Consider the following 15,466-nt stretch of genomic DNA (forward strand, 5'->3'; position numbering starts at 1 on the left):
TTTCCAGCTTCCCCCTACCGCAACCAACACCGTGACCATCTCCTTGGTGATGTCCCTAAGGAAACTTTAAAGGAATTTCTCTTGGGTATATGGCAAGGGAACAATCGCTGGACATAGAGCAGTCTCACGGTCATTCCATCAAATTCCTCCAAATCATTTCCCAGAATGGCTTTACCAGTCTGCACGTCCGTTAGCAATGCCCAAGCATGCCTATCCCTCACATCCTTGACAACAGTTTATTTCAGTTTCTAATTTTTGCCAGTCTCAGGCGACTCACTTCTATTCGCAGTTCTATGATTCTAGTGTTTATGTAACCGTTCACGTACTTGTTAGCCATTTGGGTTTCCCCTTTTGGGAATTTCCCCTTCACACCCTTTCCCCGCTTTGTGATACATTCTTGACATTGATTCATGTTGGTTTTAGTCCCATCTATTCATGATCCTTCGGGGCCGAAATCCTTAGGACCTTATTCATTGAGACCCTAGAGCCCTTTAGCATAGTTTCCCCAGTGGTCTGCAACTCTGTGCCCCCCACCCCCACCGCAGAGCCCGGACATTCCCAAGGTCCCTGAGCTGCCAACCAAGTGTCCTCAGCTTCCAGTAACTCTACTGGTGAGTCAACTCTCCCCTCACTCGCCCTCACTGTATATTTTTGTCCCTAAACCTAAATACAGCAGTCAGATGGCCACCCTCTTGCTTTCCTGTACCCTTTTGCTTCCTGTGTTAAGGAGCAGAGGGGAGCAGGCTGGGATTTGGACAACCTGCTAGAGGCCAATACTTAAGACTTCTACATTTGGAGGCTGGGCTGGGGCCGGGGGTTGGGAGGATGGGGAGGTTGGGGGTCCAGCGGGCCACACAAGGTGGGGTCTAGGGCTCCCCCATCTCGCCAGCCCACGGCCCCCCCAGGATGTGTTCCTCAGCACCCGGCCACAGGCCATCGTGTCACAGAGGTGGGGCGGGGAGCACAGGGCCCGGGCCCAAGCACCTGCTGGAGCGCACCCTCCGCGCAGCCTGCAGCTCCCGGGAAGACCTGGAGGCCGATCCCGCAGCCCGCACCTCCCCGGAGCCATCCAGGCCTGGCCGGGCCTCTGCAGGGTGCGCCCCGCCATGCAGCCACAGGCCCGGGACCGCCCCCTCCCAATAAAAGAGACTTGGGTGTCTGAAAAAATTCAACATTTGGAAATGGAAATTTGGATAAAAAAAACTTTTTAAAGACTATTTACTTATCTATTCATGAGACACAGAGAGAGGCAGAGACACAGGCAGAGGGAGAAGCAGGTTCTCTGAGGGGACCCCAATGCGGGCCTCGACCCCAGGACCCTGGATTACACCCTGAGCCTTGGAAGGCAGACGCTCAACCACTGAGCCACCCAGGTGCCCCCGGATGAAGAATCTAAATGAGAAGCTCCTAAGGTCCCTCCTGATAGTCAAGAGTCCAACTCTTCAGAGTCCATGTGGGAATTTACAGAACTTTCCAAAGCGAGAGGTTCCCATCAGCTCGACTCCTGACTTCTGGTGTGTTTACTGACCTTCCCGGGAGGCCTGTCCCGCCCTCGGCCTAGCGGAGCCCTCGGCCTAGCGGAGCCCACGGGCCGTGGTGCTCAGGGACACAGCCTTGGCCAACCTGTAGCGTTTCCTTCTGGCAGTCTGGGGGGATGGCAGCCTGCAGGTGGGTGCCCATCCATGTCATTGGCCAAACAAACACAAATATTTTAAAGGAGCTCCACCGACTAACACACCCGGTGGGGATAAAGCTGATTTCACTCTCTGAACGGAGAAGAGGAGTGGGGTTCCAGTGCCAGGGCCCGGGCGTGGACCAGGGGCCTGCAGGTCATGGGAGCCTCCCGCACCCCACCACTCAGCCTGCTGGTCAACCACATAACATCTTGACCTTTCCTTCCTGTGTCGCTCCTGCGTGGGGGGCCCTCCATCCCGCGCTCCTCCTCCGCGCCTGCGGGCACCTCTGGCGCAGGTCATGCCCTGGAGCCCAGCGCAGCTCTCCACACTCCCACGGTTTCCACCTGGGCTTTCAGCACTGCCTGGCAAGTGCTGCCCCCCAGGCTCTTTGAGACTCTCCCCTCTCTTTCATGTCACTTTTATTAAGCTCGCCTCCTCCTTCACCTTGAAGGGATCCTAACCTCCAACGTGATAGCGGGTCAGGCACAGGTTAACTCCCTCAATTCCGTGACCTCGCTACCTCTCCTGGTGTGTATCTCACCCCCCTTTCGACCTTGTAGACGCACTGCCCGATGCCTCTCCCACTACATGCTTCTATCTTTGCTGATGATTCTCAGCTGAATCAGATCCAAGGGCCTCATTTTACAAAGACCATTTTGTAAAAACCTCTCGCCCTCTATGCCTGAGAAATGGATATAACCTGCCTAAGACGCACCCTTACATTTCAATGGATTTAATGCTGGAATCTCAAGGTAAGAGGGGAATTAAAGGGTAGCGTCGAACGTTCAATATGTAGCCATTCTGACAGTGCCAGCCCGAAGGCATCATCAGGGAGCACGTGCTTGCCCCTAGCACGTCAACGTGATCGTTATGAAGGTGTGCAATGACACAGGTCTTTGGTGTTGGGACTCAAACAGTAGGGGCAAGAATGCGATCCCCAAAATGATAAACCTCTGCTAAAACTCTCAACAGGGGCACCTGGGTGGCTCAGTGCTCCAGCGTCTGCCTTGGCTCGCTTCTTCCTTAACGCGGGAGCCGCCCGGGCGGCCAGGAGGCGGGGGTGGGGGGTGGGGGTGGGGGTGGGGGAGGCGGGGGTGGGGGTGGGGGAGGCGGAGGCGGGGGTGGGGGTGGGGGTGGGGTGCAGATGGTCCTCCGGGGCGCGGCAAGGCGCTCTTCCCCCCTCGGGGAGCCCCGCCCCCGCCCTCGGGGAGCCCGGCCGAGGCCGGCGTCTGGGCCCGAGTCCACCCGGTAGAGACCCCACGGCCGGTGCCAGCGCCGGCCCCGACGCCCCGCCCCCGCCCCGGAGTCCCGGGGGCCGCGGCCCGCCTGCCCCGCCCGCCCCCGCCCGGACTGGGGAGCCCCGGGCCCTCTGCATCCCCGAGCTCGGCTCCGGGGCTCGGGGGCCGCCGTGCTCTCGGCTCAGCTCCACCGGCCGCGGTCTCTGGGCGGGACCGGCGTGACCCCGCCCTCTGGGCCCGCGGCCCCTCCCAGGGCGGACCCCAGGCCCCCGCGCCGCGGCCAGTCCGGGGCCAGCCCGGGGCCAGCTGCGCCCGCTCACCCCTCGGCGGGCAGGGCCACGCGCCGGCCTGGCCCCCTCCACCCCCGGCGCCGGGCTCCCCGCACCGGGCCCTGCCCCTGCCGCCAATGGCACTGGCTGCCCCATGGCACCGGGCTCCCCCGCAAGGCGCTAGGCTCTCCCGCCCCCAAGGCACCGGGCTCCCCCCCCACCCGGGCGGGGTCCGGGCCGCCACCGCGCCCCCATTAGCACAGCTCTTCCTCGTGCGCCTCCCGAAGGACGAGCCCCCCCGCCCGCCCCCTGCTGCGGCCCTGCCCCTGGCCCTGCTGCCCCGCACCCCTGCAACCCCAGGCCTAGCGGGTGGCCCGCACCGCAGACACACCCAGGGCTCAAGTCTCCGCCCGCAGACGTGGCTCAGGTGTGCTTACACCCGCCTAAGGGCTCGTCGGTAGCTTGCTCGAAAGACGCCGCCGGCCACCCCCACAAAGTCCCTCTGTCGGTGAGGGACTCATCATAAATCCCCGCCAGTCCTTAAAGGGCCCTTTGGCTGGCCAGTCGTTCAATCCAACCCCATGTGCACCTTTCTACTTCAAAGCCGGGTACCTGTCCCTTTGCAGGGTCAGTCAAGAGGAAGCCTGTATGAAGACAGGCGGCCGAGCCCCTAACCCAGGCCAGAGAGGAGATGGACCGTCCGGCGACACCTCGGACAGGTGTCCGTGAACCTGCACAACAGCCAAGGCCAGCGGAACTCCAGGAGGCAGCGTGGGTGGAGGCTGGCCTCCTGGGGAGGAGCACGATTTTCACAAGAGCAAGGGCCTCTGTTTACATGTGCCCTTGCAGCAGCTACAATAGCCCCTGGTGTCCTGTAAGGGCGCAGTAAGTCCTTGATGAATAATAATTCTTCCATTGGTAACAGGACAAGGTATTACTGGTGGTTAGCTCTGGGTGTGGTATTCAGAGTCTCTTTTTTTCCCTACCTTTTTAGGCTTTTTGGTTCTATCTAGATTGTCAACAACGAGCATGTGTATTCCTTTTTAAATTCCTTTTGTACTTAGAAGTGTTTCATGGACACAGAAGGAAGTGCTTGCATAATGCATTTATTTGGCAGTGGGGGGGTGGGGGATGACACTAGTGTAGAGTACAGTTTGCGCACTCTCCTTATTCCTTCACGCCCTCCTAGGGGAAGGAGGATACCTTACACGGAGCAGTTAAGCAGCAAAGGCCAACAGAGAACCCCAAGGTCATCTGGGACCCCTCTCTCCCCACCCTCATCCCCCTGTCTCTCTTTCATATGCAGCAAAGGACTATGTGGGCTGCAAGTGAGGAGGTCGCAGACAGGAAAATGATAGGGATTTTCCATGCATTTGAAAAACTGGGTGGGAATCAGCTCTTTCAAATCTAACGGAAAGCTATTTAAAAGGCAAGCCTATTGGGAATGGTGCACAAGGGGCGCACCTCTCAGGATATTCCTTGTGTGTATAGATGAAATACTCCCACGAGTCCCCCCAGCAGCCTGAGAGCCCCTCAGTGCACCGGCACTAAACTAGATTTAAAGGCTCCTGAGTTCTGACAACACGCTCTGGCCTCCCCCAAACAGCCAAATAAAACACTTCATACGCACGCCAACGAGGAAACAATCACCAACGATTAGTAATACTAAGTAGAAGCCAACGGAACTGCAAATTATGGGGTTTGGGTGAAGGAGAAAAATATTTTCAGCTGGTGTTTCAGAGCAACTGGAGCTGATGGGCAAAGAAGCTGGGGGCCAGGGAAGGTTCCAAAATCTAGGGGAAATTATCAGGTAAATAAGCAGCCCGCAAATGGGCTGTCCACACGGACTTAGAAGTTCAAAGCCATTCCAAGCCTTCCAGGAAGCCAACAATAACACCAGTGTTTTCCAGAGTGACCCTTCATTTGCTTGTATTGGGGGCTTCCCCCAAAGCAATCTGCTTGTCCAACTGTTTAAGAAACTCTTAATTCTCCACTGAACTATGCGGATAGGGTAAAATAAAAATAAAACTTTTCATCTGACAAGTTGAATAAAAATAAAAATAAAAATAAAACTTTTCATATGAAAAGTTCTATGAACTAACCTGCCATGCATCCTTCCTCAGGGAGCTACCAGGACGTGAGCTACACCAAACTAAGCAAAGAGATAAACTAAGACAACTAAAAATATTAGGATCCAGGGAACGGAAAATCCAGGAAAGCCAGGAGGAAAGCGACTGTCCAGGCAGGAGGATGCTGAACAATGATCCAAAGACAGGGGCCAGGACAAGATCTCACAGCCATAAGCCTGGAGAACAGCATCCCAGATGGAGCAGACACGCGAGACACTGAAAGCCAACGCCTCCTTACATGTCCAACCACAATAAAAGGAGGCCTGTTTCAATGGAGGGTGGTGGAAACTAAGGTAATAAAAAACGGAAATTATTATCTCTAGGAAAGAAGCTCCACACAAATGGAAATGTAATTATAACAAGTGACATGGGTCAGCTGTAAATTATTTTTGTGAGGAACATCACAATGCAGACTTGCAATAATAACATAACCAGAGCATGTGATAGAATTCTAGTAGGAAACTTGCAGAGAGTTTGGGAGGAGGGGATCTGAGGGTAAGTCCTCATCTGTCAGACAGGAGATCACACCTCAAATCAGAAGGGCAAGAAGTAGTGGTGCCAACAAGTCATTTGCAAACATGGCAGTAAAAGCAGGGAGAAGAAGTAAAAGGGGGTGGAGGCTCTCCGGAGGTAGAAATCGGTGCAAACAGGTGGAGGATTTCTTTGGTTGGCTGTGACAGGTTCAACAGTGTCCCCCGCCAAACCTAGATGTTGAAGGCTTAACCCCAAATACCTCAGACTGTGGCTCTATTTGGAGACAGGGCACTTGAAGGGGAAGGTCATGGGAGTGGTGCTCGCCCAATGCGCTCCGTATCCGCATAAGAGGAGACGAGGCAACACAGACGCCAGGGATGCCAACACATAGAGGAAAGGTCGTGTGAGGTCACAAGGAGGAGGGGGGCATCTCCACGCCAAGAAGAGAGGCTTTAGGAGAAGCCAAATCCTCTGATACATTGATCTTGAACTACCAGACCCCAGAACTGTGAGAAAATGAATTTCCGTTGCTGAAGCCACTCCATCGGTGGTATTTTTTTTTTAAGACCAGCCCAAGCTCATTGTAATGAATCAGGTAAGATTTGACTTTTAAACAATGTCCCTAAAAAAAATAAATAAAATAAAAAAAAAAATAAACAATGTCCCTGTATGCAATTTTTTACAGAATTAAAAAAAAAAAGTAAAAAACAAAACAAAACAAAAAAAACAAAAAACCCACAACCAACAGGTGAAGCAGTTCTTACAAGAAAAACAAACAAACAAAAAACCAAAAACCAACCCAGAGCTCAGAGTAGTTGAAGACTAGGCCCAGGTGAGGCATCTGGAGGCCGGGTGTGCCCCAGTCCAGCTGGAGATTTCCCAGTTCCTACTGGAGTCCAAAGAGCTCAGTGACCCTGGATGCTTAGCCCAGGGCCGTGGACTGGCCTTGGGGAGATGCTAGGCACCGTCCCGCCTTGGGCCCTGCCACCACCACGCCCCGGCTGTGACCAGCCAAGCAGCTCTGGGGGCAGGATCTGAACAATAAAGAATTAAAGGTCGCTGGCTCATCGGCCCCTTGAATGGCACCGGCCAGCTCCAGGGAGTGATTCTGGCTGGAAGGCTTGGTCGGCCTGGTGCCGGAGCCCTGAACTCAGCCCTCTGGAGGCCCGCGCGGATGGAAGAAACACTTTTGCTTCTCTTAGAAAAAAAGAGTCCACCTCAGGCCATGGTGCTAAGAACCTGAGCAAGATGAGAGGAAGCATTACAAGATGCTCTTGGAGGACTTTGTTTCTCTCCAAGGCTGGGTGGAGGACAGAGAACCAGACCATACACAGAAGTCCGCTAAATTAGTGACCTTCCCGCTGTCATTGCTCCAAAGCCAACACCTACGCCCCCTGGGCCTCTGCCCTGGCACGGTGGTAGGGGTGCATCTCCAGGGCGCTGGCCAGAAATCAGTCTCATTTGCAATCAAACGGGACAACGGAAAATGGATTGTTCGGGAAGATTTTGTCAGATAATCCCGCACCAGCTCGAAAGACCCCGTGTCTATCCGTGGAGTAGAACCCCACTCAGGGTTGACGGGCCTCCCAGGGATTCTCCAGCAAACTGCTGCTACCAGTTCTCTTAAACAGCAAAGGGCAAACTAAAATTAACGGAAAACCTTTACAAATTCTAGTAGCACCAGAGCTACCCTCTCTCCTGAAAACCCCTCTCACTCGAGCCTGCAGAGGGGACCCTAGGAAATAGGACACAAAGCAGCGAGGGGTGTGATTTCTTACCAGCATCAGCTCTCTTGGATCTCTGTGGTGCCCAGTCCCAGTTGGAAGAGGGAGGTAGAGTTTCTAGTTCTCTCTTCCTTTCCACATCCTGACTCATTGGGTGTCCATCCTTTCTCTCCCAGGAACAGCAACTACCTTCCTGTTTCTTTCGTTTTGTGTCCTGAGAACTTACTGGCTGAACCATAATTTAACGCATACTATTCCTATACTGCTTTCTTCTCCATATTTCAGGTAATAGGATTCTTGAGGAGTGGAGAGGACAGACTGCAGTTGTAATCACCTCTAGCCTTTTTTTTTTTTTAAGTTTAATTGTAATGAAGAGCAAACTAAGGAAGGAAGGAGAGAGGAGTCTCTAGAGGCCAGTGGAGAGAGCATCCCCAGGTTCAGGAGGAGAGTCCTGGTGGTTTGTAGCCATTGGTTGGGTCATAATGAGACATCAGAAGAACAGGCTCTTTTTAGACACAAAAACTACATAGTGAGTTGAAGGAAGTAGGGCCCCAAACCAGGGTTCCCAGCCTCAGTGTGTATTGCTGGTTTATCACACGCACGAGGAGGAGGCAAAGCACCTGCAGACTATGAAGAACCACAGAGGTCAGGTGCTCAGGCCCTGGAGAGGAGGGCTGCTTTACCTTGGGCGGGAGGGGGATGTGCTGATGACAGCAGAGATGGAAATTCCCAACACCCCAGGAAGACACAGAGCCCAAATTAATTAATTTAAATGAAATGAAGTAGGAAGGATTTTCTGCTCACTCAAGCCCATGGATTAATATTCAAAGCACATTAATATTAAAGCGTTCAGTTTGACACTGAGTCTTTGGAGACAGATGAGCAGCTGTAGGGAAAATGCCCAAATTCATATCAGAAAGCCAGGAAAGCATGGGGGGGCGGGTACTTTGAAACAAGGCTCTGTGGGCAAGCATGTCCCCACTGCTGGGGGAGCTCCCTGGAGGTCAGAAGTAGGTCCCTCTGCCTCCCTACCCCCAAAGGGTAATGTTTTGCTGTTTTAGGTTCAAAGCTAAGTAGCTGAGTAAATGTCTCCAGGTGAAAGCCCTAAAAGCAGATGAGCTCACAACACCCACAAATTGACCTCAGTCTGTTTGGGGCCACAAGTAGGGAAAGAAGGCAGTTGGTTGTTTGGGTTCCACAGTCTCACATTGGGACCACTGGTGCTGAAGGACCTGGGTTAAATCAAGAATTCCCTGAAGGCTTGAATCAGGCACCTTTTGGTTATAGTCACTGTCATTCTTCACTTTAGTGGGAGGAAATTAGTGGGGAGCTAAGCATATCATTCTATTTAGTTACCCTTACTCTATTAAGTTTTGGGGGTTATCTGAGGATTACATTTTTGCTGGAATTTTTACCCTCCTTATCACAAAAAAAATGGATTTTTACTTTTGTCAGGCTGAAAAAAAAATTTTGTGAGGAAGCGGCAAGCAGAGATTTTGGTTAGCAGGAAGATAAAAAACTCTAAACACTTTATTTAGCTGGGATCTTAGCAAGCTCAAAAACAACAACCAGAAATATTTTTATGGAACCAACTTAACAAATTCTCTAAGACCCCAAAATGTCTTATCGGATTGAATTACATCCAGTATCAGTTTGGTGGATATATTCAACAAATATTAAACACTTACTGTTCACAAGGCAGGTTTTGGGTGTAAACAGACCCATGGAGCTATGTTCTGGTGGGAGAGACAGACACTGGACAAATACGCAGGTATATATGTCAATCTGTAGTAAGCATTATAAAGGAAATTAAAACAGGGTAAGAGATGAAGAGGAACGGGGGAGGGTGGCTTTCCTTCCATTTCCCCTGAGCTCTCAAGCTCATTGGTACATCAGGACTTTCGCAAGTGGTTTCTCTTCTGGACCCCCTTCCTCTTCCTATCCACTCTTCCTTCTTGCCGGGGTACCTCTTGCTGCGCCTCAGCGCTCGGCCCCAAATCCCCCAAATCGTTTTAAGGAAGCCTTCTTTGGCCCTCCAGAAGAGATCAAGTTCGGGTTCCCAGAGGGGCTTCATTCATACTAAGTACTTAAATGTTGACACGCGTTGGAAGTGTTTGATGCCTGTGTCCCTTCCAGGGCATGAGCCCAGGAGAGCAGAAACTGTATCTTGTTCTCTGCTGAAATCTTAGGACCTTGTCATTGGTGGAGTAAGTACTGACCCAACAGAGAACTGTTGAATGTCTGAGTCACTCAGTACACCCAAACGCTTCATTAAGCAGAGGAGAGCTCTTCACAGCCCTGTTTAGAAAACACCGCTTGATCTTACGGGCCATCTGAAGTGTTTGGGCTTATTTTCCTATAGCAAGGTGAACCTATCTAATTTATTTGGTTTCATTTGATGACGAGTGTTGGTACTAACTTACGTCACTATCCTCCTGTCCTTTCACGTCATCCGTCTTCATCACTCTTGGAAACTTGTGCTCACTGACCTACAATTTGAAATGAATAATCTTTTGTTTGTAAAAGATTGAGTCATAAATAGGCAGAATCAACCCATGCTTTTATTTTCATTGCATATAAAAATTTCATATGAAGGTATTGATGTACAGTACTATCCCCATGGGCTGTAAGAGAGGCTAAGAAACCACTAAAAGAATCATCATTTGTAATGCTCACACACAATTTACCACTCTGAAAACGTATCCTAAGAAATAAAATTAAAAACAACTAAAATCAGGATGTTTTTCATAATTATAGTGTCCCCTTTGTACTGTTTAAAACAAAAGTAATCAAATTCCTTTGGGCCAGGGCTGCTAAAATCTACAGTTTGTGTCAAAAAAATAGAATAAAATAACAGGAGGCTCATTTTTCCTAGAAAAAGGATCTCTCGCGAAGTCAAGTGCTCTGAGGGCTGGGCAAGAGTGGGAGGCAGTTTCCATACCACCCACTGGGAACTTTACATAGCTTTTGGGAGTTGGCCATCATGCCAAGGTTAATTTTTAAAATTCTAAAGCCATAGTTTTGCGGAAACAGATCCTAGAAAATGATCAATCACTTCTGCATGAATTGGCATCATACAAAAAATGTGTTTTATCTATGGATTTACATACATTATGGAGATTTGGTTGATCTTAGTTGAAAAATTCCAAGGTTAAAAAAAATGACCTTTTCCTATTACATATTCTCTTAACCTGACAGAAAGCTGATGAGTAAATGACTAACGAACATGTGTGACGGGTGGCTCTAGCTTTAAATCAAGTTCATTTGCCTATGCGCTTAAGAGGCCAAAAAGACTTTGTTATCACTGGACAATATATTTTCCCAAGTAGTGTTTGAAAGTAAAAACAAAACAAAACAAAACAAAAAACCATCAGATGTAACTAACTGAAGTAGCTCCTGATCAATGGATGGAGAAAAAAAGTCAAATGTGCAGTGCTGCTTCATGGCAAGAAGTGCTTAAAAGCTTGTATCTCAGAAGGGTCTCAAAATCTTCTAGCTATGGTCAGAAATCCAATTGGTTCAAAGCTTGGATATAAAATGCCCAGCCCTAGTCCCCCCATTACCTTACTTTCATATGCAGCAAAACAGAAGAAAATATTGGTTAAAGTTAAGGCACAGCCCTGGGACCAAAGACCTGCAGCTATGTTTTTTAAATTTATATATCTTTATGTACTTTATAGTTTTCTTGAATCTTCCATAAACAAGCTCTAAGGTGACAAGACTATATTACAGGAGAAAAGAAAATGTACAAGGAATATGTATACACACCATTCATTCTCTCACCAAGAGTTTCCAAATATATCAACACCATCCCATCACGGGATGATGTTTTAATAAGAACTGATAATTTACAATTAACATTACAGTATGTACATTACAATAAATACATGGTTGTAAACAGACAAACAAGACTGTATTACAGGTAAGGTCATTTGGTGAGAAAAAAATGCATGGCACAAAAAATAAATAATGCATTCAAAAATTATCATAAAGCTTTCTGTAAAATCCATTTCATTCAAGTTTTTTTTCCTTGTCTGCAATTTGTTCTATCTACATTATTTTCTTGTGAATTTTAAGTGATGTTAAGAGAAAATAAAACAGCATTATTGTGTTTAGTAACTTGCAAGCTGAAATGTACTGGTTTTATGCAAACTTGGACATTTTTTCCCCATACAGTACCCAGATATTGCATTTTCTTATGGCATTTTAGGAAATGTAAAGCCACTTATACAAGGATGTTCTTTTTAAAGCCATGTATAATTCTGAAGCACACTTTGGCGAGAGAGAAGGAAAGAGAAAGAAGGGAGAGGATAAGCAGATTGTACAGTGCATTAGTCCCTGTCTCCTAGATATTATGTATGCCTTTTCTACAATTTGATTGTCCGTCGGTGAGTATCTTCACAACATGTGACCATTATAAACCAACAAATTGAAAAAAAAACAACAAACAAACCCCAAAACACCTCTCTGTTTTTCAATGCAGTTACAGATCCTTTCGGATCTGGATTTGTGATATATTGCTATTTTAATTTTTCTTCTATTATTAAGACTTTAGGCACTCTGTGGGGGGTAATACCAAGCATTAGTGAGAGGAGGGAATGACAGTATTTTGGATAAAGGAATAAACTCTAGATTGTTTGCCTTTTCTTCTAGACCTCCATCGAGGACAAACAAAATTAAAACAAACGAGTTTCCAAGTGTTCTTGTGAAACCACTTGGCTAAACATAGGACTTTATTTGAAAGACTACTGATCTTTTATTCAGGGAGGAGGGTGGAAATCTGATAATTAGTTTATTCTTGTTCGGCTTTAAGAACAGACCCGAGCTACATAATTTTTCTATCAAAGTTTCCCCTATGTATCTCGGGGTATTAGAATAGGGATGATCCTCAGCTTTGGGTCATTTCCCTGGCTGATGACTTAGTTATTCGCCCCCAGTAGGCATCTTGAGAAATCCCAAACATAAATGTTTTTCAGGGTTACAACTTTTCTTGACTTTTTATTTTCCATTTGGTCAGATATCTTTTTTTGGTCTCAATTTCAATTCTTGGATATCAATGTGAAAAATGAGAACTTCATAGAGAGAAGGTAAGTGCTTTATTAAGAGCTGAAATGGAAAGAGAGTACAAACTAAGTACCCCAGGATGCCAACTGGAGGTAAATACTGGGGAGCTATGTCAAAAATTATAACACAGTTCTTAAATGCAGCCAAGAATTATCTCTGTTACTTGGGTAGAATCTTCTTACCCAACCTAGTATTTCTGGGTGGCCTTATATTATTACCCGACCTCTGGTGCCATCGGCGTCAGCTTCTTTCCCTCTGTGCATTTCAAGTTCTCCTCTACAAGACATAACTCATGGACCAATGATAATTGAGAAAGCAGTTTCTACACTACGTGGCTGTCCATTAAGGAAGAGTAGTTGCTACACTTAAAATCTCTTCTCAGTAATATTCCTCATTTAGTTCCTAATCCCATGGTGAAATCATGGAAACAAAAGAGCATTAGTTGTAGTGGTGTTTGTTAATATATTCTGCTAATATTGTTAAAATTCACCTAGCTAGCTGTTAACTTTTCTCTGTAAATCAAAGAGTAAAAGTTAGTCATATATATGGTCTCGTGGTTGAAATGAATGGTGACTCTAGCCTGACTACCCGCTTCTTTGCATCAGTCAGAATGGTGGTGATATATTTGATAAGACCACATCTAGTGAACATGGACAGAGGTTCAAACACACACTAAAGAATAAAGCAGCACAAGGGGAAAAGGCTTTTCTTAATACAATTGACTGTGAAAACAATAAAAATGAGCATAAAATGTGTGGGTTATTACAAAGACATGCACTTGTGAAATGAGGGTCTACTGACACAGCAAAAAGTTATCAGAAGACACTAAGTAGGAAAATATCTAAAAAAGACTGACCATTTTAGCTACTGGGTATTTATATATCTCTTACTTGCTTCAGACAACACCAACTGATGATCGTTTATGAGGCTTAAGACACATTAGACAGGATGCACATCAAAGTATTACAGAACAAATATTCACTCTGTACATCGTGAAAAAAAATGTCAGTGAGAGCAACTCTGCTTATCTGAAAAGATTGAAATGAAAGTAAATGAAGACCTACAAAAAAGGGTTTCCTGCAACATAAAGTTGGGTTTCGTTTTAAAATATGGAAGTCATTGGTATATAAAACCATGAATCACTACAAATTAGTTAATTGCTGTGAACTATAAGGTGCAAGTAAAATTCATAAATCAGATTTATCCAGTGTAGCACAGATTTGTACTGAAAACTTGCAAGTTACTCCTTAGAAAAAAATAACCAGTGGCAGATGAAGTTTTGAACATAGTTTTTTTAAATATAATACCTCAATACATTTAATAATAAAAGTAAGCTCTACAAAAAATCTGTTTTACATATCATACAAAATGTAGAGGTCAGTGCAGCTCATTGGACCGCACTGTTCAGTCACGTATCAGGAAGACTTGAAATTAGAAAATTATGCAGTTGCTGTGGCTCATCTTATCTTCCTCCTAGTAACAGATCTGTGCTGTGTCCTGTTCCTGACACATTCGTTGCTTCATCTGAGTTTGCTCTGTCTGTGTAATGCTTTCTTTCTGCTGAAAATATTGCAAACAAATTAAAAGTAAAGAAACCCCAAACCATATCAATGTTTGGGCTGCCCGATGAGCCACACTCCCTTGAAAACATTTTGGAGTTGATTTTTCTCTGCTTTGTCAGCTCTTACCAAGATGAAATCTTGTTAAAATGCTGTTCGTGAAGATGTTCCCCTTGCTCTGATGACATGGAGGTGAAAAAACTGGTTACAATATTCCTGAGCGCCAGACTGAGTAGTCAAGGTCAGTTTTGTTCAACAAACATCCTGGCAGATGACAGTGAGGTGTGACCATGGTTGTGGCATGTGACATGCACTTTGGAAACAATTTTTCTACTTAAATTAAAAAAAAAAAGAAAAGAAAAAAATTAAAAAGAAAAGGTGTGCCCTTCTTTGCACCGTTACGTGTCAGGAGAATGGTCTTCAATTACGCAGGCTTCGGGCTGGCTGTTTTCTTCTTCCCCTACTGTCTCCTCTTCCACTTGCTCATCAAGGGGGATCTCGGTAGACTCCGAGTCTTGAGTACAGAGGGTCTTGGAGTCACTGCAGCTAGTGTCTTCTTCAACCTGACTTCCACTGTCCTTTTCGGTGTCGGACTCGCCGTCCTCCTCTAAAGTTAGCTCAAATTGGAACTTCTCGGTTTGACCCTGCCTGCCTTCCTCCTGCTCATCTGGTGCCGGCGAGGGGCTCTGAGGAATTGTGCTCTGGTACCATTCACGATTGTCCTCCAAAGTGTCCAGAATGTCCTGGGCGTCAGGGTGCACGAGGTCTGCCCAAGTCTCCCAGAGAGGATGAACAATATAGTCTATGAAGCCCACCTGGTTTAAACAAAACAAAACAATTCCGATTTGAGTGTAAGACTTGGGACCGAGAAACAATGAAAAAGGTGAACTAGATCCTGCAAACGTACTTGATGGTGACAATTTATATCCATAAATATATATAATTTACATTAAAATACAAAATACAGAACATAGCCCACAAACACTGAGCAGAAGACTTCTAGCCTGAGTTTGGTATAATAGCCACTATTTGAGGCAACAGACCATATAAAAGTGTTGTCACTAGCTGGTGAAAATTAGCAAGAGCTCTTAGTTCAAGAGTATGTTTATGATGTAAAAAATACCTCTTTGTTTACACAGTTGGGCTTGGGCATTCAATCTGGACTTTATTTTAGAATGGCCAATTTATAAGTGAATCCAAGGTAACTGAAATCAGAACCAGGTACTCCATGCCTTCATATCACTGAATTCACTTATGAGTTCAGATGGCCCAACTTCTCTCTGGATGTATATACTATAGGAATATAGACGTAATGGATGAATATAGTGTCATG

General features: G+C 46.9%; 1 protein-coding gene across 30 annotated transcripts in view; it reads right to left on the bottom strand.

Moving 5' to 3' along the window:
* Positions 1–10,049: 10,049 nt before the first annotated feature.
* PDE4D (phosphodiesterase 4D) overlaps positions 10,050–15,466 on the bottom strand; it is a 1,438,885-nt gene continuing 1,433,468 nt past the window's right edge. For all 30 annotated transcript variants that reach the window (XM_049097700.1, XM_025448312.3, XM_025448311.3 and 27 more), the window contains one exon: positions 10,050–14,948. In XM_049097700.1, coding sequence (XP_048953657.1) covers positions 14,532–14,948 — 417 coding nt within the window. In that variant the 3' untranslated portion in view covers positions 10,050–14,531. The remainder of the gene's footprint in view (positions 14,949–15,466) is intronic.

This window comes from Canis lupus, chromosome 2 (genome assembly GCF_003254725.2).
Source record: "Canis lupus dingo isolate Sandy chromosome 2, ASM325472v2, whole genome shotgun sequence".
Lineage (NCBI taxonomy): Eukaryota > Metazoa > Chordata > Mammalia > Carnivora > Canidae > Canis > Canis lupus.